The 22,872-nt window shown below is 38.9% G+C and overlaps 1 protein-coding gene across 2 annotated transcripts in view; it reads right to left on the bottom strand.

The window, feature by feature from the left end:
- The window catches only part of LOC129507264 (inhibitor of carbonic anhydrase-like), a 39,324-nt gene extending 30,697 nt beyond the window's left edge, over positions 1–8,627 (bottom strand). For both annotated transcript variants that reach the window (XM_055321597.1, XM_055321598.1), the window contains exons 1-2: positions 8,523–8,627; positions 1,258–1,430 (exon numbers count right to left, since the gene is read on the bottom strand). In XM_055321597.1, the coding sequence (XP_055177572.1) occupies positions 1,258–1,430; positions 8,523–8,565 (216 nt within the window). In that variant the 5' untranslated portion in view covers positions 8,566–8,627. The remainder of the gene's footprint in view (positions 1–1,257; positions 1,431–8,522) is intronic.
- Between the last annotated feature and the right edge of the window lie 14,245 nt (positions 8,628–22,872).

The raw sequence follows: 22,872 nt of genomic DNA, 5'->3' as shown, positions 1-22,872 counted from the left end.
CATTTATTTAGAAAGTTTGCCTTATCATACAAATCTATGTAAATCTACACATATCTTACCTAAACTTAGTAAACTTAGGGCCCTAGTGCCCTAATGTTGGATACTGATTATAGTTGGCATCTGTATCATAGCACGTAGACAACTAGATAGGTGAATGTATATAAAGAAAACTGTTAATGTGTGTGGATTTTGTTCTCTTCCAGGTCTCTTACATCTACACCAGGATGCTGGTCTTTGTAACACTGCTATTTTAATATTTTATAGTTTCAGGTAGGTCTCAGCCACTCCTTTGCTGCTTATTTTCTTTTTATAATACTATTTATATTCTCATCCATGTGCTTCTTCTTAGGATTTTATAATTATTTAATTGATTCTTTTTAAGAGATTATATTTGGATGAAAATTATGTTAAACTTATTAACTTTGGGAAAATATGCAAGTATATGATATTTAGTCTTTCCATCTAGGAATATAGCATGTTTTAATTTATTAATAAATATTGCTCATTTGTCCTAGACTTTTGTATTATAACAATCTTGCACATCTCTCATATGATTGTTTTTCCTGGAACATTTTTTATTATATTATAGTAGAATATATTATAGTATACTAGAATTATAGTTTATTATTTTAAATGAACATATGTCACAATTTTAGTCTACTTCCCAGCTAATGACCGTTGAATATGAAAATGACATTGTGATATGTTTCTTTTGCCAGACTAATTTATTCATTAATAAAGAATTATAGTAGTATTTTTCTTGATCCCACTGTACTTTCCAGGCATGCAATCAACTGTAAATATTGATATTTTGTTTCTTTCTATCTCAAAGGCATTTTGTATCTTATATCTTTCCTGGGAAATTCTAAAAACAAATTTAAGTAATAATGGTGATACTTATTGTATCATCATCACTTATTGTACTAAAATACGGTACTTCTTGTTTATTTCTGGCTGTTTATGGATTTCTCTTCCAGTGCAATTCTGGCCTTGCTTTACTGCAGGCTTCTTCACTGAATCCTTCTCTATTAGTTGTTTCACTACTATTATTGTCTTACTATTAGTGAATGTTGAGCACTTGTATTGTTTTCTACACATAGTCCCTGTACTTTCAGGTCTTTAGCTTAATACTTTCTCCTATAAAGCATAGTCTAGTTCCTGCAGAAAGAAAACTCATCTGAAGCAATAGACAATAACAAGCACAGAGAAAAGAAGTATGGATTTTCTTCCACTCTCCTGTAGGCAGCTGTAACTTACCGTAATGGCCTTGATGCACTCAAGGTGAGAAGTTCTCTTCACACAGGTGACATGAGGACCATCCTCTGGAAGGACTCTTTTCATATTGTCACTGAAACTGGAGCACTTCCTGGCCTCATGATTTGAGATAGTGCACCACCTCACAGTTTTTCCAGGAACAGCCAGACACAGCCCTGGGGGACAGAGGCCAGAGGTGTGAAGAAAACACAGCACTCATCTTTCTCGGCTGAAAGAAGAGTTTAAAGACAGGTAAAGGTGGGCAGCCTGGGTGGCTCAGTGGTTTAGCACCACCTTCAGCCCAGGGAGTGATCCTGGAGACCCGGGACCGAGGCCCACGTCAGGTTCCCTGCGTGGAGCCTGCTTCTTCCTCTGCCTATGTCTCTGTCTCTGTCGGTGTCTCTCATGAATAAATAAAAAATCTTAAATAAAAATAAAAATAAAGACAGGTAAAGGGTTGGCTGAGTGGGATAGAGAAAAATTGGGTTGGCTGCATGGCTCACATGAATTCTCAGATCCCATTTCTCTGATTGTGCCTTTCGTCTTAGAGAAAAAAAAGCATCTCCCAAAAGTCAAACATAGAATTATATAACCCAGAAATCCCACTCCTCAGTATATATCTCAAAGAATTGGAAAAGGGTACTCAAATACACATACACAAATATTCATAGCAGCACTGTTGCCAATGGTCAAAAAAGGCAGAAAAAAACCCAAAAGAACCTCAATGGATGAATGGATAAACAAAATACGGTGTATCCATTCCATGAAATATTATTCTGCCATAAAAAGAATGAAGTCCTATATGCTCCACATTGATGAACCCCAAAAATATGTCAAATGAAAGAAGCCAAATATAAAAAGCTATACATTATATGATTCCACTTACGTGAAATATGTAAAATAGGTTAAAAAATACAGAGAGAGGCAGAAAACAAACTGGTGGTTGCCAGGGACTGGGAGGCAGGAGAATGGGTACTGACTGCTTAATGGGTACAGGTTTTTCTTTTGGGGTGATGAAACTATTTTGGAATTAGACAGAAATAATAGTCGCAAAACACTGTGAGTATATTAGATGCCACTGCATTGTACACTTTTAAGTAACTGATCTGACATTAGTGAACGTCACCTCAGAAAAGAAAAAGAAAAAAGAAACCTATGGGAAGGAATCTTGAGCCTACTGATTTACTCTTTCTTTTGACATTGGGTACTCTGACCTCACATGGTACTATTTGCTGGAGCATTAACATCAGTGCATGTTTATTTCACTGGCATTTTAAGCTATATTAATAAGTGTAGAAAATATTACAAAGGCAAAATGCTCTTTACAAACCTGTAGTACTAATTTGAGCCAAACGTTATTTTAAATAAAATCTAGAAGATGAAAGTTACAACAGTAGCAGCTCCTCATTTTTTATGAAGTCCAGGATATTTGAACTACCCAAGTCTGTTTGACTCCAAAATCTGTACTGCCTTTTAACTGGCCTTAAGTAGGAAATATCAAAAGAAATAGGACAGGAGATGCCAAATTACCTTTGACAGAATTCCATATGAAAGACAGAATGACACATGGAGCCCCTCAACTCTATCTGAAAAAGTCTTTGATAGTAGCAACCCAGGGAAGGGAGAGCAAGCTAGGAATGGAACTATAGAGGCCACGTGCCCTTGGGCAGCATAGTTTGGAGTCGATTAGCTTACATTTGCATTTTGAGCCTTTCAAAGCATGTTTACTCTGCTTGCTAAACTAGATCGCTGAAACATTTTGTGCTCAGAAATAACTGATAGCAGTAGAGACAATACAACTCTATAAATGAAAATAGCTTTGTAAGCAGGCTAAATTATACAAAGAGCTACTGTATCCAACTACATACAGGTTTTTTTTTTCTTTTTCAAAGGTATACACTTTTGGGGAAAGCCTTTTTAAAAGCCTATATTTTTAATCACCACCATGCTTATGTCCAAATGATTAAAACTAGTTTCTGCCCTTCTAGTTTCTTTTTTAAGTGTAAAAGAGGCAAAGATAATACTTTCATTATTTCTGTTTAACATAGTCTTAGCCATTTTAATAAGATGCAAAAGAGAAATAAAAGGGATACAGATTGGAAAAGAAGACATAAAATTGTTTTTCTTCACAGATAACATGTTTGTCTATATAGGAAGTTTTAAAGACTCTACAAAAAAGCCACTAGAATAAATAAGTTTAATAAGTTCACAGAGGGAAAAAAAAAGAAAGTTCACAGGGTTTGATTTCATATACTAAAATCAATTAAATTTCTATAATACTAAAAAGAAAAAATGTGAAATGAAAAATTTTAAAATACTACTTACAATGGCATCCAAAAACTATGAAACATCTGGGGATAAATTTAATAAATTATTATTATTTTTTATTTTATTTTTTTTAGAGAGAGACACATGGAGGATCAGAGGAAGAGGGAGAGAGAGAATCTTAAGTAGGCTCCATGCCCAGGGTGGAACCCAACATGGGGCTGATCTCACAACCCTAAGATCATGACCTGACTCAAAATCAGGAGTCAGAATCTTTAACTGATGAGCCACCTGGGCACTCAAAATATAACAAATTATTGATAAGACTTGCACAATAAAAACTACAAAATATTCCTAAGATGAATGAAAGAAGACTAAATAAATACATACAGAGTGCTCATAGACTACAAAACTCAACACTCCTGTGAGTGTTGCCAATTCTGTGAAACCGAGTAAAGAAAACCTCATTTAAAATATAGCAGGGGGCGCTGGGGTGGCTCAGTTAGTTAAGCATTCAACTCTTGATTTCAGCTCAAGTCATGATCTTGTGGTCCTGAGATCAATCCCCACATAGGGATCTGCACTCAGTGGGGAGTCTGCTTGTCCCTATCCCTCTGCTACTCTCCTCTCCTCAAACAAATAACTAAAATCTTAAAATAAAATAAAATAAAATAAAATAAAATAAAATAAAATAAAATAAAATAAATAAAATAAAATAAAATAAATAAAATAAAATAAAATAAAGCAGGAAGGCTACAAGTGGCAGTTCCCATACCCTAACACTCCTTGTCAATCGCAAACCCCAATAGGAAGAGAGGTACCCTAAATAACAGGAAGAAGCCTATACTTTACTACCCCAGCAGGAGGAAGAAATTTTCTCCTTGCCAGGCAACAGCCCAGTCAATGAGAGACTGTCACAACTCAGCCAATGAAAACACACTACACTCAGAATTCCCAGTTTACTTCATTGGACTTTTTGTTTATTATAGCCTCAACCAACTTCTCCCTTTCTCTCTCTCTCTTTTTTTAAAAAAATTACCTGTCTTTTGTTCTCTAGTCTTGCCTATGGTTTTGCTGTAGCTTGCCATGTCCTGAAATGTAACTTTCTGCTATTCCCAAATAACCCCATTTTTGCTGGTAAAATAATTGACAGGGTTTTTTTTTTTTTAGGTTAACACTCCTCAAAATGATCTATAAATTAAATGCAAACTCTACAATATTTCAAGATTAAATGGCCTTTTTATAGTCATTGATAAGCCAATTCAAAAACATGAACACACAAAATACCTAAATGGCCAAACCAACACTGAAGTAGTATCATAGAATTGGAGGGCTTATTCTACCTAGAAATCAGGTATTTTATATTTACTTATATTTATAAGAAATCAGCTTAGGGACCCCTGGGTAGCTCAGTTGAGCATCTGCCTTTGGCTCAGGGAGTGATCCCAGGGTCCTGGGATTGAGTCCCGCATCAGGCTCACCACAGGAAGCCTGCTTCTCCCTCTTCCTATGTCTCAGCCTCTCTCTCTGTGTCTCTTGTGAATAAATAAGTAAAGTCTTAAAAAAAAAGAAATCAGCTTATTATAAAGCTACTATAATCAAGACAGTGTGATATTGGTACAAGGAGAGACATAGAGCTTAATAAAACAGAACAGAGTCTAGAAATTAAGCTACATTTATAGGGTCAGTAGATTTTCAACAAAGCTACTAAGGTAATTCAGTGGAGAAAGAATATCCTTTTCAAAAACAAGTCTTAGAATAACCGGATATTCATGTGAGAAAAGTGAATCTCATCCTTTACTTCAACCATACACGATAACTACAAATGTAGCATAGACCAAACCACAAAAGCTAAAGCTATAAAACTTCTAAAGTAAAACAAAAGACAATATTGCAACTTCGGGAGTTGCCAACTATATTTTTAGAGAGGACACAGAACATACAAATCAAAAAATTAAATTTGTTAATTTGATCAAAAACATTTGCTCTTCAGATGATAGCATTCAGAAAATGGAAAGCTAAGCCATAAACTTGGAAAAAAATAATTGCAATACATCTGTGTGACCAAGGACTTGTATCCAGAATATATAAAGAGCTTTTAAATTCAATAATAAGTCAAATAACCCAATTTAAAATGGGACAAGATTTAAATACATAATTCATAAAAGATATATGAGTAACCAGTAAGAACATAGAAAGATGCTCAACATCATTGTTCATCAAAGAAATGCAAAGCAAAACCATAGTTATATACCATGACATACCTATTAAAATGGTTAAATGTTAAAAGACTGACAATACAAAGTGTGGGTGGGATGTGGAGGAAATGAAATTCTCCTACATTGCTGGCAGGAATGTAAAACAGTACAACTACTCAAAAAAGTTTGGTATTTTCTTAACTAGTTTAAGAAGATTTTACTCCTAGAAATTTGCCTGAAAGAAATGAAAATGGATGACTACCCAAAGACTTGTACACTAATGTTCACAGCAGCTTTATTCATAATATCCCCAACCTGGAGACAAGCTAAAAATCAGTCAACAAGTGGAGAGGTAAACAAACTATGGTGAAACCATACAATGGAACACGGCTTATCGATAAAAAAAAAAAATGAACTTTGATATATGCAACAATGTGAATGAGTCTCTAAACGATTGTGCTGATACCAGACACAACAGACTGTGTACTGTATGATTCCATTTCTGTGAAATGGCAAAACTTACCTATAGTGGCAGAAAGTGGGAATGACTGGAAAGAGGACGGTTTGGGAGTGATGAAAATGTTCTGTACCTTGATCGTGGTGGTAGTTACATGGATAGGTATAGTTGTCAAAATTCACTAGACCACATGTATACTTAAAATGAGTGTGTTTTATTATATGTGAATTATACTCCAGTAAAAATTATTTTAAAAAAGAGAGAGAGACTGCAAGCCAGCTAGACTAGGCCAATTCAATAACACTCCACGCCAGCCATGTGACAATTTCAAGAAAGGGTGATCAGCACCCACTCTGGATTTTTCAGATTGATCCTGGTGGTGGTCACATACTCACTGTGTGGAGAAATCTCTTAAGCTCCAGAGAGGCTGAGGTAGGAGGTGGAGGCCAAAGTGGACATACAGGCTGTCTGGGAACCTTTGGTCCTTGGCTCTTGCAAGGTCTACTAATGACAAACGCCCTTCTTTTGATCTTTTTAATCTTAAACTATTTTGGTTGCATTTCTGTCATTTGCCATCAGAAGAGTTTTTGTCAAAAGAAAACACTGACTTTTGAAGAAAGCACATCCTAGACTCTAGCCTGATCCACATCCAGTGCCCAGTAGGAAGGACTGTGGGCAGTGGAGATGGGGGAAGGCAGGCAGCTCTTGTCTCTGGTTTGTAAATACAGAGCCGATTGGGAAATGAGCTACTGGGCAGTGCCTGGCATTGCCAGGAGAGGAGATGGAGGAAGAAAAAACAACATGCATCCTATCCAGAAGGAACCAGGGAGTAAGCAGGGGGCTTCACTCTGGATTTGCTGGTGGCTGTAGTTGGAACGCGGCTGTACACTACGTTTCCAGCCTTCCCCAGCCCCAGTAGGGCTCATTCTGTGGCCCTATGTGGCAGCATAGGCCTGGGAGGACCCACCATGGCACAGCTTGCCCTTCCTGCCTTTCCTTCTCATGTTCCCAAGTTAGTCCTCTCCTCAGGTAAGACACCTGACCACTCCAGAAGTTATTTAAGACATCCTGAGGCCAGACAGAACCAGGGCAAGAACCAATAGCTGTTGAACCATGCCGGTTTTTTTTTTTTTTTTAAGATTTTATTTATTTATTCATGAGAGACACACAGAGAGAGGCAGAGACACAGGCAGAGGGAGAAGCAGGCTTCCAGAGGGGAGCCTGATATGAGACTCGATCCCAGGACCCCAGGATCATGCCCTGAGCCAGAGGCAGATGCTCAACCACTGAGCCACCCAGGTGCCCCTGCGGCGTTTTCCACGTGCATGAGCTCATTAACTGTGTACCATTACCTACCTTACCCAGCCAAGAAACCTGGCTCCCCCTGCCCAACACAGGAAGGGGCCCCCTACATTTATGTGCAGGAATTTTACCAGTGATAACTCACCTGTGTCTAGAGCTCTGTCATTAGGTACATTATCTCATTCTACTTTCACAGTGTTGGTTATGAAAAAGCAATTCTTACCCAACCGAGGAGGAAACCAGTTCAGAGAGGTCAAGGGATGGCCCAGAGTCACACCGAACTGGGTGGCAGGGGGATCCTATTCTAGAATGATTGCTTTTCCCATACATTCCTCACTGTTGTATGGTAAGGATGGGAGATGCTGTACAGTTCAAAGCAGGAAAAACTCTTCTCCTTAGATACCTGACAGGTCAAGCATACCTGACATTAAGCCCTCCCCCACCTAATACCAACACAGAGCCATGAGCCCTTGGGGAAAATCCCTTCCCTCTTCTAATCCTGTTTCCTTGGCTGTGAACAGGATCAGTAGCTTCCAGGCCAAGTGTCATAAATCTTGTCAGCAATGGGCTAATAAGTATTTTTGGCTTTGTGGGCTATGCGGTCTCGGTAGCAATGACTCAGTTCTGTCCCCAAAGTGGGAAAGCAACCACAGACGATACTTAACCTGAATAAGCATGATTGTGTTCCAATAAAATTTTATTTATGGATACTGACATTTTAAATTCCTGTAATTTTCATGTGTCAAAACGGTCGTTCTTTTTATTTCCTTTCAACCATTTAGAGATGTAAAAATCATCTTTCGCTCATCCAGCTGCACAACATCAGGCGGGCAAGCTGGATCCGGCCCCCTGCTGTAGGCTACAGAAGTTTGTCAGGTACGTGTCTACACCACAAGCCGAAGCATTTTGGGACCAGCCAGGTGCTGGGTTGCTTCTGGACCCCTTAGACCCAGGCTGTGCAGGGTCCCGCTGCGGCCGACCCTCCGCTGACACCCAGTCCAGGTCCTGAAGGGCAAGACCCCACCGCGCTCCCAGTGCGCACTCACCCAGGGTCCCCGCACACAGCAGGGCGCAGATGGGGAGCCTCATCACCGCGGCGGCCACCGGACACTGACACAGCTGCCGGCGCCTAGGCAGGCTCTGCGTGCCCCGGGGGGTGGGTGGGGGGCGGATCCGCCTACTAACGGGGTAGCCCTTTGGGCGGGTCACCCTTGCCACACCTCCGACCTCTCCCGGGCCCTCCACCGCGCTGCAGGGCGGCAAGTCTGCGAGCTATGCTGCCGCCGGCCCGCGGCCGCCCCCTGGGGCCCCGCCGGGAGCTGCGCGGCTGCACCTCTGCTCTCGGGATGCGGGGTCGGGGGGGGGGGGGGGGCACAGGTGGGAGCGGAAGCCACCTGGGAGCCCGCGGGACTGACCGCCTAGAACAGAGGTCCCCTGATCTTCACCTAGCCCAAGCAGCTTAGATGTTTGGAAAACACAGACTCCAGAGGAATGGGGTGGGGGGCAGTCTACAGGGTGAAACTTGGGGACTCTTCCCCCAAGAAAGCATGTGTGCAGGTACAATGTTTTGCAGTTTTCAGGGATCCTCAGACTCTACCCCCTAAAGCACCTCGGTTGCCCACTCCGACTCCCTCCCGGAAGCCCTCTACCACCCCCACCCTCCCACCACCCCACCACCCCACCACCCCCACTCCCGCCCAAAAGACAGGGTTTCCTATAACCCTCTGCTGAAGGCTTAAAGTCAGGTGAAATGCTGAACCCCAGAGGGCTGCTTCTGCTTGGTCCTGCGGCCTGCAGCCCAGTCCTTCTGAAGCCTGTGAGCTCCACCTGGGGAAAATTTAAAGTTTTAACAACTTTTGTTTAAGTACAGTAAACATACCTAAAACTTCACACACCCTAAGTGTACAACTTGATGAATTATCGCCAGGTGAACATAGCCTTATAACCAGCACCCACATCATGGAACAGAACATCGACAAGGCCGGGATGGCCCCCCGGTGCCTTCTTCCACTTGCCTCCCATCTCCCCCCACAAAGATATACTTTACCTTGACTTCTAACAACGAAGATGAACTCGGTGGATTTTTTAATGTGATAGAGATGGAATCATACAATACATACAATTTTGTGTCTGGCTTCTTTCACTCAAGGTTGTATTCATGAGATTCCTCTATGATGTTGTGTATAGCTGTCCTTCACGAGTTCTTGGTGTTGCATATTATCCTGTACTTTGATCGTTCCTGTTGGTAATTGTAGTTTCTTGTTTGGGCTCTTCTAAAGAGCCAGTGAGTGCTGCAATGAACATTCTAGCACATGTCTTTTAGACATGTAGGTATGCATTTCTGCAGGATATTTCTGGGAAGAGTAATTGCTTGGTCATAAAGTAGAAGTACGTCTAACTTTAATATATACTGCCAAACAGTTTTCCAAAATGAAACCAATTTACACTCCCAAGAGTATGAGATTTTGGTTGCTCCACATTTTTACTATTTTAATGGGAATGTTACTGGTTTTGCACTGTAATTTTGAGTTTCTCTAATGATTAATGAGATTGAGCATCTTTTTATGAGCATATTGGCTATTTGGATGCCCTCTTGTATAAAGTATTGGTTCAAGTCTTTTGCACTAAATACATTTTAAATAGACTTTCCTTGAATTAAGTTTGGGGACTGGCAATACAATTAGTCAAACTACGAACCGAGGCTTGTGTAATAAAGCATCCTTAAGATGGTAAAACTTAAGAACGTAAAACTGGGGCACCTGGGTGGCTCAGTGGTTGAGTGTCTGCCTTTGGCTCAGGTCATGATCCAAGGGTCCTGGAATCAAGTCCCACAGCAGGCTCCCTGTGCCTATATCTCCCTCTGCCTGTGTCTCCCTCTCTCTGTGTCTCTCATGAATAAATAAATAAAACTTTTTAAAAAGTGTACACTGGCATTATGTTTATAAAAATGTACATACTTTAATTAAAAATACTTTATTGTTAAAAAATGCTAGCCATCACCTGAACTTTTAGTGAGTCCTAATCACTGATCCTAGATAATTGTAACAAATATGACAATAAAGAAAAAGTCTGAAATATTGTGGGAATTGCCAAAATGACACACAGAGACCCATTGCAAGCAAATGCTGTTGGAGAAAATAGTACCTATTGGCTTTTTTGACGTAGAATTGTCACAAACCTTCAGTTTGTAAAATAAGACAGTATCTGCAAAATACAATAAAGCAAGGTGCAATAAAATGAGGCATGCCTTTATTACAATTCTCATTGTTCTGTGGTATTTCAATGGTGAATATATCATTGAGTACTGACGGAAATTTGGTTGTTGTTTTCTTTTTTTTCCAATTTAAGGCTATTACGGAGGAATAACTGCTATAACAATTCTTGTACCTGTCTGTTGGTGAACATGTGTATGCATTTCTAATGATATATAAACAGGATGCAATTGCTGAATTACAGGGTACACCTATATTCTGCATTTAATATCTGCATTTTTTGACGTGGTTGTACAACTTCCACACTCCCTCTACTTCCAACAGTGTATGAAAGTGCCAGTTGCCCCATATCCTTGTTAATATTCAGTTTGGGATGAAATATAAATTTAAATTTTATTTAAATTTTAGCTATTCTGAAGCACATGAAGTTCATTATTAATATTGTTTTAATATTAATTGCCCTGATAACTAATAAAGCTGAATACTTCTTAATGTTTATTGGTAAATTAGATATCTTCTTTTGTGATGCGCCCATTTTCCTATTGGATTGTTTGCTTATTTTTTATTGAGTTGTAGTAGTTCCTTATATATTATAGCTACGAGAACTTTTTTGGATGTATTTCAAATATTTTCTCACATTTTGTGGCTTGCCTCTCACTCTCTTAATGGTGTCTTTGGTAAGCAGAAATTTTAAATATTTCTGAATCCAATTTCAACATATTCCTTTATGTTTAGCACTTCTTGTATACTGTTTAAAAAATCTTTGCCTGTACCAAGTTCATGAAAATGTTTCCTTCTGAAAGCTTCATAGTTTTTACCCCTCATATTTAGATCTAGAATCCACCTGGAACTGATTTTTTTTTTTATCCATAGACATTTATTTTCCATTCATGCTAGAGAGAAATTAGGTTAAAAGAAGCAGATGAGGAGATCCCTGGGTGGCGCAGCGGTTTGGCGCCTGCCTTTGGCCCAGGGCGCGATCCTGGAGACCCGGGATCGAATCCCACGTCAGGCTCCCGGTGTATGGAGCCTGCTTCTCCCTCTGCCTGTGTCTCTGCCTCTCTCTCTCTCGCTGTGTGGCTATCATAAATAAATAAAAAAAAATTAAAAAAAAGCAGATGATTTCTTATTGTGCCTTTTTTTTTTAAGATTTCATTTATTTATTCATGAGAGACAAAGAGAGAGAGAGGCAGAGACAGAGGCAGAGGGAGAAGCAGGCTTCATGCAGGAAGCCTGACTCGAGACTCGATCTCGGGACTCCAGGATCACACCCTGGACTGAAGGCAGCGTTAAACCGCTGAGCCACCTGGGCTGCCCAGACTTTTTTTTTTTTTTGCTTCAAATATTCACTCATTAGGTCTCCTCAAATTTAACAAATGATTTATAAGCCCTTTAATTTGTGCTATAAAACTGTAGTTATAAACTAAATAGCTTGGTGAGCTAGCATAATGTCATAGAAGAAAAAACTAAGCCACATAGCCTAGATGTTTTTTTGGAATTGATGTTTGTAAATGGTGTGAGACAGGAGCCTATATTCATTTTTTCTCTCATGTATATGTCCAATGGACCCAGCACCATTACCAGAAAGCTGATTTCTTTCTCACTGTACTTTAGTACAAGTTTTTTTTTATAAATCAGGCAATTGTGTATGTGTTTCAGAACTCTCTAATTTGTTCATTGATCAGTCCTTCCACTTATTTCTGTCTCAATTTCTATAGCTTTATTAAATCTTGATATCTCATAATGTAAGTCCTTGGTTTGTTCTTCTTCAGGATGGACTGGGTTTCATTGTTATTGTTTTGGTTTTTGGAGTTCCATGTAAATTTTAGAATTGACATGTCAATTTCCAGAAACAAACAAACAAAAAAACCTGCAGAGATTTTATTGAACTATACAAAAATACAGATCAATTTGGAGGGATTTGACTTCTCCACAATATTAAGCCTTGCAATTCATGAATATGGCATACCCCTGCAATTATTTAGGCCTTCTTTACTAGCTCTTCTCTTGATAACATTTTATAGTGTTCAGTTTAGAGCCCTTGAACATACTTACTATATTTGTTCCCAGTTATCAACTGGTTTTGGGTGGTATTATAAATAGGACCATGATTTCAGTTTCCCATTTGTTTGTTGCTGGAATATGAAAAAAACAACTTTTTATATTGATCTTGAGTCTAATGACTGTACTGTTATTAATTATAAATTATTCTTTTGGATTTTCTGTGTATATCCTGGTGCCTTTGTGAATAATGTTTTTGTTTCCTTTTTTTCAGTTCTTATAATTTTTTTTCTTCATTTACTGCACTGACTAGAAGTTCCAGTACATCACTATATAGAAGTAGTGAATGAGGAAGAAAGTTTTCAATAATTCACCATGAGGTAAAATGTTTGCTGGTGTTTTGCTTTGTTTTAGGTATTATTTACCAGATTAAAGAAGCTCCTTTTCTTCCTGGTTTGGTTAATTTTTTTCCTTAAATCATGAATGGGTGTTGAATTTTTATCAAGTTTTTTTCTGTACCTATGGAGATTATCACATGATTTCTCCTCCTTTTTCTGTTGATGTGATGAACTACTCCAACTGTTAAATGTTAAACCACTATTACATTCCTGGAATAAACCCCACTTGATTGTTATGTATAACGCTTTTAATATACAGCTAAATTTGAATTTCCAACATTTTGTTTAGGATATTTTTTGCATCTGTCTCATCTTTTTTCATGAGAGAAATTATTCTTCAATTTTACTCTTATTTTAATATCCCATAAGCTTGGCTTTAAAGTTATGTTAGCTCATAAAATAAATTGGAAAATGTCACTTTTCTTATTCTTTGGAATACATTGCATAAGAGTAATGTTATTTTCTTCTTAAATCTTTGGAACAGCCCACCAGTGAAGCCACTCATGTCTAGAGTTTTATTAGTAGAAAGGTTTTCAATTACAGATTAAATTTCAGTAATGCCTAGAAAAATGTTCAGATTTTCTGTTTCTTCAAGTTTTTTCAAGTATTGGTAATTTTGTTTTTCAAAAAATGTCTCCAATTCATCTAAATTTCCAACTTATTGATGTAAAGTTTTCTCAATATTATCTTTATGCTTTTTTAATGTTTATCACAAAGAATATTATAAAGGGTACAGATAAGCAGCCAGATGATGAGGCTCATAGGTGAGGTCTGAAAGGGTCTCAAGCACAGGAACTTCTGTCCTTGAGGAATTGGAGTGTATCACCTTCTCAGCACATACATGCATTCACCAACCTGAAAACTCTTAAACATTTTTAATGTGGGGAGATTTTTGCTACAATCCTCTTTTTCATTGCTGATATTGGTAATTCTTATTTTCTCCTTTTTCTTGATTCTTACTGCCAAGGTTTTATCTATTTTATTAATCTTCGTGAAGAGCCAGCTTTTGGTTTTGTTGATTTTCTTCATTGTAAATGCATTTATTATTTCACTAATTTTCATTATCTTGATTTTCTTTTGGTTTTGTTCTTTTTCTAGTTTTTATGAAAGGAAGTTAAAAACATTGATTTTCAGGCTCTCTTCCATTCTAATATATGCATCAAAGGCTATAAATATCCTTATAAGCACTCTTTTTCTGGATATATCTTTATGATTATCCAAAATATTTTAAAAATACATATTCTAATTCAATAGAGATTCTAATTTTCATTGTGGTTTCTTACTGGACTCATAATTTATTAAGAAGTGTATTGCCTGATTTCCAGTGTTTATAATTTCCAAGCTAACTTTTGTTGTTTATGTCTAGTGTAGTTCCATTATAGTAAGATAACATGTTCTGAATTATCTTTTGAAATGTATTGAAGATTGTTTGATGGCCCAGATTACAGTCACTCCGGCTTCCCTAAAATTTTATTTTTGAGTGCATACCTATTTGGAATTGTGGTATCTTCCTGGTGGGTTAGTCCTTTTATACTTACGATCATTATGAAAAGCCTCTTCTTATCTCTAGTAATGTTTCTGCCTTAAAGTATCGTCTAATATTGGTATTAGTTACACTAGCTTTCTTTTAGCTATTGTATGCATGCCATATATTCTAATCCTTTTGTGTTCAGTGTTGTGTCCTTATATTTAAAGAGTGTCTTCTATAAATAGTAAATATTTTTAAAATTCCACCTGACAATCTTAGACTTTATTTGGCATACATAATTTGTTGGTATTTAATGTAATTACGGATATATTATTATCTAGACCTTACTATTTGTTTTCTATTTGGCTAACCTGATTTATGTTCTTTATTTTCTTTTACTTTTTAAAAGATCTTATTTATTTGAGAGAGAGACATAGAGAGTAGGGGTGGGGTGTGGGGGCCTCTGGGGCAGAGGTTGAAGGAGAAACTGACTCTCTGCTGAGAGAGCCCAATTTGGGGCCTGATTTCAGTACCCTGAGATCATGACCTGAGCCCAAGGCAGCTGCTTAACTGACTGAACCACCCAGTCACTCTTAAGTAATTTTTAAATTACCCCATCTTTTCCTCTCTTATTCACTTGTTAGTTACACATTCTTTTTCTATTCTTTTGTGAATACCCAATAGATTACAATATTTATTATAGTGTAAGGAACATTATCATTCCTCTAACTTCCTTGCTAATCCTAGGAACTTTATAAAATTTAAGTTCAATTACTCTCTGTTGTCTGTTGTGTTGTTACGTACTTTTAATTACATTTATAGTTTAGAATGTCATAATATCAATAAGTCAATATTTACAAATATCGTCAATATTTATTTATATTTCACCACATACTTACTCTCTTCATTCATTCCCTCCTCAATTTCTGTGTTTCCATTTGGGATCATTTTCATTCTGTCTAAATAATTTCTTTCCCTTAGTACAAATCTTCTGACAAAGAATTTTCTCAGGATTTTGAGTATTTTTAACTAATAGCTTTATAAGATTTTTCCCCACTGAGTATGTTTCACTCTGTTATTTTCTTCTACAAATTCAATAATGTCACTTTACGGTTTTCTTTTACCCATAATTCCTTTTGAGAAGTCAACCAAAGTCAACAGTTGTTCCTTTGAAGGTAACCTGTCTTTTTTCTCTGGCTGCTTTAAAATAGCCTCCTTATCTTCTTTATACTCTTTGGTTTGACTATGCTATGCCTAATTATGATTTTATCCTAGTTGTGGCCTGTTTTACAGCACTTTTGGAAAATTCTCATTGTTTAAATATTCTTTCTGCTTGTTTTCTGTTGCTTTTTTGCTTCTATAATTGTGTATTAATGTTTTAAAACTACACACATGTATCATGCTTTTTCTCTAGATTTCCATTCTTTTATTCTCACCGTGATTCAGTTGGATATTTTATACTGACCTGCCTTTCAGTTTATTAATCCTCTCTTCTGTGTATCTATTGTGCTGTTAAGTCCATCTATCGAGAAATTGCCATCAATTATTGCCTTTTCGTGTAAAATCACATAGATTGTTTTTTGCAATAAGAAAATCTTTTTGCCATTTACAAGGTTATTTCTGAGTTGCAAAAATTCTTTCCATATTTTTGTAATTTCTGTATTTTGCCACACAATTTTGGCTGCTCCAATCAGACAGATTGAAAGCATGAAGACACTTTTTCTTGCATCCATAATGGAATAACTTCCTGCCTCTTTCACTTCTAGAATTTCCACTTGATTTCTTCTTCATAGATTTTAGTTCTCCAATGGAATTCTCCATCTCTTCCATTATTTTCACCATCTTTTCCTCTGTTGTCACCAAATTTTTCTTTTTTTTTCTTTTTTGCCCTATTTATCATAGTTTTTAAAGGTCCATGTCTGCCTGCTAACTACAATATCTGGATTACTTGTAGATGTATTTATATTGTGTGTTTTTCTGTTAGTTTCTTAATTCACTTGGCATGCCTTTTAATTTTTGCTGGAATAACTAGACATGTTCCTAAGTTTTTTTTAGAGGCTCCAGATGATATACCATCATTTCCAAAGTGTATTCACTCCTTTATCCTGCTAAGAAGATAGAATGAGGACTGATCACTTTCAACCAGTCGAGGCTGGGCTGAATCAAGACTAGGTTGTTGTTTCCAATTGAAAGCCTGGTATGGTAGGCAGAAAAATGGCCTCCCAGAGATATCCATGTCCTAACCTCATAAACCGAATATGTTACATGGCAAGGGAAGATGAAAGTTGTAGATATAGACTTAAAATTGCTAATCAGGCGACTTCAGGATAAAGTGATTAGCCTGGATTATCTAGCTGGGTGGGCCACTGTAATCGCAAAGTCTTTTAACTGTGGAAGAGAGAAGGGAAGAGTTGGTGTCTGAGTGAGGCAATGTAAGAAAGACTCTGCCATCGCTGGCTTTGAAGATGGAAGGGAATGGAGCCATGAGCCAAGAAATGTAACTCCACTGCTGGAAAAGGCAAGAAAATGGATTCTCCTGTCAAGCCTTTAGAAACACAGCCCTGCTGACACCTTGGTTTTAGCCAATGAGACCCACTTCAGACTTCTGACCTACAGAACTATAATAAACATGTTATTTTAAGCCACTAAATTTGTGGCAATGGTTACAGCAGCAATAAGAAAGTAACCTGGTGGATTCTTTGGGCCCACTCTAAGGTTTGGGGTTGTTTTCTTTGCCTCCTGTTCCATGAAGCTTCAATTTGTGCCAATATCTTAAGGGGAAAACTGGTCAGTTGTCAGGCAGCTCTCTGCACCTCCTTTCTTAATGGGATTTTTCCTCTATTTCTGTTTCTCCAGCCCGGAGACTGCCATAAATTCTGTCAGCAGTGGCCCTCTGCTCAGACAAATCCAGATACCTCATGCTTTGTGCCCAGAAGTGGCAAATTCCCCTGAAGAAATGTGGTTGTATAATGTCATCTCACCCCTCTGTTATCCCCTCCCTTTTCTATAAATTTGGCACCTCTAAGTTTCTAAAGCTCTTAAGCAGATGTTTTATGGTTCTTTATTCACACCTTCTAGATACACTCAACAAGAGAACAATTCCTGCATAAGCTACTTCTTCATAAAAGAGGCACAAGTGAAAACTATGTTAGCTGCTAATTTTTCATCTTTATTTTTTAAAACTTTAGTGTATTATTACTGGATTAATGATTTTTATGGATTATTGTGCTCATTTATAACTGCTCCAGCTCTTCCTTCATGTATCCATATCTTTGAAAGGAAATAGGGTCTATTGTAAGAGCAGACATCACATTTTTGTTGTTCAACATACTAATCCTAAGTTTGGAAAATAGTGCCTGGGAGGGCACCTGGATGGTTCAGTCAGCTAAGCATCTGATTTTGGCTGAGGTCATGGTTTCAGGGTCCTAAGATCAAGCCCTGCATCAGGCTTCTCACTCAGCAGGGAGTCTGCTTGGCCTTCTGCTCCTCCACCTGCTTGTACTCTCTCTCTCTCAAATAAATGAAAAAGAAAGAAGAAAGGAAGGAAGGAAGGAAGGAAGGAAGGAAGGAAGGAAAAGAAAGAAAGAAAGAAAGAAAGAGAGAGAGAGAGAGAGAGAGAAAGAAAGAAAGAAAGAAAGAAAGAAGAAAGAAAGAAAGAAAGAAAGAAAGAAAGAAAGAAAGAAAGAAAGAAAGAAAGAAAGAAAAAGAAAATAGTGACTGGTATTATATAGGGCTAAAAAACATTATCAAATAGATGAATAAATGCACATACATGGTTGTCTTAAAAGTGGATTGATGGCAGCCCAGGTAGCTTAGCAGTTTAGCGCTGCCTTCAGTCCAGGGTGTGATCCTGGAGACTCAGGACCGTCCCACATTGGGCTCCCCTGCATGGAGCCTGCTTCTCCCTCTGCCTGTGTCTCTGCCCCTCTCCCTCTCTCTCTCCTCTCTCCCTCTCTCTCTCGTGTGTGTGTCTTATGAATAAATAAATAAAATCTTTAAAAAAAAAGTGGATTGAGCAATCTTCTCTACAGGCCTGTGGACAAAAACCAAATAGGGTTAAGAGGTGAACATTTCTCCTAAGGTTAATGATCTACCTAAAGCTAACACAGCCTGTATCCAATAGGGCAGAGATGCCCTCTGACCTCTGAGTGGAGCAAACTCTGAAAACGTTATGTACAGGAACAAAGTCATACTGCAAAGGAGGAACATCCAAAGTGCTAAAGCCATCTCTGTTTCTTTGGCACAACTCTCACAATAGCAGAGCAGAAGGTTAGAAAATTATATTGTGGAAAATAACTTCATGATGGCCTTTGGAAAATTAGGAATTTGTAAATTTATCATTGACTGTGTACCAGGCGCTGAAATAAGTGCTTTCCAAATATTAATTTATATTAACTCTATGAGTAGATGCTATTATTATTCCTATTTCATACACGGGAAAGAGAAGCACAGAGAAATTAAGTAACTTGCTCAAGGTCAGTACCTGTTAGAGCCAGCATTTGAACTAGGCAGCCCACTTCCATAGTCCATGCTCTTCCCCATGTGACCTCTGGCTTTTGCCTCTGGAACAATTTTACTCTTTCCTCTTTCCAAGGGCCTTTGTGGTAATAAAAACAACTTCTGAAGTAGCTACACATCTGTTTAAACTTTGCCAAGTTTAGATTGATTAGGTTGATATTAGTTGCCATAAAAGATGAAGCTCCAAATCTCAATGACTTCACAAAATAAAGCCCAACTGGCAGCAGTGGTGGTGATTTGTTAGAGAGGCAGGGGTGCGGAGTTCAACTGCATAGCTCTGGTCAGTCATTCAGAGATCAAGATTCAGAGAGGCTCTGCCATTTTCAACATATGGCTTCCAAGATTGCCCTGTGTGCTGACACCCAGAATAAGGAATTATGGAAGACAGTACAAGAGGTTTTCATGGACGACTTCTACCTATATTCTGTTGGCTATAACTCAGTCACATGACCTCACCTAAATGCAAAGAGGATGGGAACTTCAATCCCTGGCTGGACAACTTTCCAGCAACAGCACACACTATGAAAGGGAACACATGTCTTGGGTCTGGTTTTTTTTGTTTGTTTGTTTTAAGATTTTATTTATGAGAGACACACATAGAGAGCGGCAGAGATATAGGCAGAGAGAGAAGCAGGCTCCATACAGGGAGCCCGATGTGGGCCCGATCCCGGGACTCCAGGATCACGCCCTGGGCAGAAGGCAGACGCTCAACCGCTGAGCCACCCACGCTTCCCCTGTCTTGGGTCTTTTGTCTCGGTTTGAGTTTCCCCAGAAAATCGACTCTTAAATAAGACTTTTCAAATGTCATATTTGGTAAGTAAAGAAACATGGATAAGAGGATGAGAGTAAGGCAGGGAAAATAAAGCATCCAAAGCACCTACTAACAAATCAGTTACCCTGGGGAAACGCTGGGAACCAGGGTAGAGTATCCCATTCAAAAATCTTGCAAACTGGGGGATCCCTGGGTGGCGCAGCGGTTTAGTGCCTGCCTTTGGCCCAGGGCATGATCCTGGAGACCCGGGATCGAATCCCACATCGGGCTCCCAGTGCATGGAGCCTGCTTCTCCCTCTGCCTATGTCTCTACCTCTCTCTCTCTGTGTGTGACTATCATAAATAAGTAAAAATTAAAAAAAAATCTTGCAAACTAAGAGTATATGTATACCTGTCAGTCATGGGTCATAATCTCACCCTCTAGCGTACTGTGTAGGTGGTAAAGCAGACTCCTGGCATCACAGAATGCCATTATGCAAAGAAACACAGATGCTGGCAGTTGGAAGTTTCACAGGGTGCTTAAGTGTTGAAGGGATATGCCTGGAACACTACAGGTCTGCTGCAGTCTCTGCCAGAATCTACCTCCTGGTCTGGTGACATATGGACATATGGTGACAAAAGACAAGTTGCTTCCCCCTCCTCAGCCCTGCCCAATAACATACCTGATATGCAACGGAGCAGGAACAGAATAACTAATAAAACTCCCTTTCCAAAAGGGGAGGGGTAGAGACCCACAGCTCTTGCTAGTCAGTATCATCTTTGAAGATGCATCAGGGTGGCTCAGCAGTTAAGTCTCTGCCTTTGGCTCAGGTCCTGATCCCGGGGTCCTGGGACTGAGTCCTGCATCGGGCACCCTGCAGGGAGTCTGCTTCTCCCTCTCCCTATGTCTCTACCTCTCTCTCTGTGTCTCTCATGAATAAATAAATAAAATCTTCAAGTCCTACTAGGCAGGTATCAGGTGGTTCTTCTGCCCGATTAGGTTCAGATTCTACTCTCTGAAAGTAAATTCTTTGTTCATTACCCTCCAAGGTCTCTGGCATCTCCCTCTGGGAGGATCTTCCTCCTCCATTATCCTCTCTAGCCACATCTGGATTGGGTATTGAGGAGTTTGTGCTCCTTGGGGGCGATAGGAACTTTTCACCCATTTCCTATTGTGCAAGCTTGAAGATTGTGTCAAAATTTGAACACTTCAGAATTCTGGCTGCCTTCACAAAGCAATTATCTCAAAACCTTAGTACCTTAGTATCCTTCATATATACATTTGCTTCCAATCAGTTTCACGTGCTAGTCATCAACCTCACACACACAGAGCAAGGGGAAGGCCTGACTGATTAGCTTGGTGAAGATACACGAGACACTTTTAGATCATTTACTATTTCACAGATAGTAAAAAAAGAATAATCCAAAGGTGCCATGGCGTTCCTTTTGTCCCATACACCAAAAGGGAGGACACTGAAACAAAAGGGCTGAGGACCATAACTTGAATTGTGGGGAACCCCATCTCCAAGGAGCCAAACCTAGACAGCAGCCAAGTGGTTCTGTTCTGAGGGGGGAGTGCAGAAAACTCCATACATCATCAGAATCTGGGAAGCCATAAGAAACTATCTGACCACAGCCTGCTAAGGGAGACAGGAAGGCAAGTGGGAGGTAGCCTCTGAGCTAGCAGCTCCTTGGAAGCTTCCCATCCTCTCATGTTCCAGCAGATCACAAGGTCTGGATGAGGCACCACCAAATATGCTGCAATTCCAAACCCTTCCATATATGGACATCCAAGTTTGCCAGGAAGTCATGGTAGAGCTGTCCCCCTACAGTAGTAGCCACACACACAATTTTCCCCTAGACTAATTTTCAAGCCTGATTGCTATCTTGGCCACACATTTCTTTCTCAGTTGAGGGTGCCTATCCAGCCTGGCTGGGACAACCATACTCTCAACTAGATCTTTCCCACATGGATAGGTTGTAATAAACATTTCTTGGGCAAAACCTCCCTCCGGTGCATCTCTTGTTTTTAGGGCCTGGATGTACTCAGCTTTTCCAACCTTGCAAAACCTTACATTTTTGGATTTTTAAATTCTCTTTTATCTTTTTGCATACAAACAAGCCAATTCTTCTTTCTTGTCACCTGAAATTAACTTGTCACCTGGTCTATTCTAAGGACAAGACCAACTCCTCTGTTAAAATACCTAATTAGTACCTAATTAAGTGCAACCAGTAGCAACACATGCCACTAACACTATTTTATTTCCTTTTCCCTGCACCTCAGTAGACTCAGTATGCTTATGCTTTACTTTCTAGGTTACTACATACAACAATTTAAACAAATGTTTTGTCACTGCAAAGATGGTTTCTGCAGCAATAAAGATCATTTACTAACCTCATTTTTAAGTTATAATCCCTACATTTATCCATTTACAGCACTAGAAACTTAAACTCTTTCACTCGAAAAATACTAAAAATATTTTTAGTTTTCAGAAATCTTATCTATGTAGCAAAATATAACAAGAAATACTCATATTCCCTACACCTATATTTTAAAAGATAATTTTAATTTCTAATTTGTTATACTTGTTTCTTGTGTTTTTTTCATTCTACAATTAAACATCAAGTTCCTGGGATCCCTGGGTGGCTCAGCAGTTTAGCATCTGCCTTCGGCCCAGGGCATGATCCTGGATTCCTGGGATGGAGTCCTGCGTCAGGCTCCCTGCATGGAACCTGCTTCTCCCCTCTGCCAGTGTCTCTGCCTCTCTCTGTGTGTCTCTCATGAATAAATAAATAAAATCTTAAAAAGAATTTTTTTTTGTAAACATCAAGTTCCCTTTAATCCTACTTCAAGCAGAGTTTGGAGTGTCTGACTACTGATGACAGAAATGCCAAAGAAACAAGAAGGTGACCCTGAATGCCAGTGAAGACAAACTTAATTCTGAACTCCATCTTCTGAGGCAGCTGTCCGTAGGGAAATCACAGCTGTTCCCCCTTTTCACCAAAACCTTCATAGACCACAACCCATATCACCACTTTCACCCTTCC

Source organism: Nyctereutes procyonoides, unplaced genomic scaffold (genome assembly GCF_905146905.1).
Source record: "Nyctereutes procyonoides isolate TBG_1078 unplaced genomic scaffold, NYPRO_anot_genome, whole genome shotgun sequence".
Lineage (NCBI taxonomy): Eukaryota > Metazoa > Chordata > Mammalia > Carnivora > Canidae > Nyctereutes > Nyctereutes procyonoides.
This window is presented reverse-complemented; position numbering and strand designations above follow the sequence as displayed.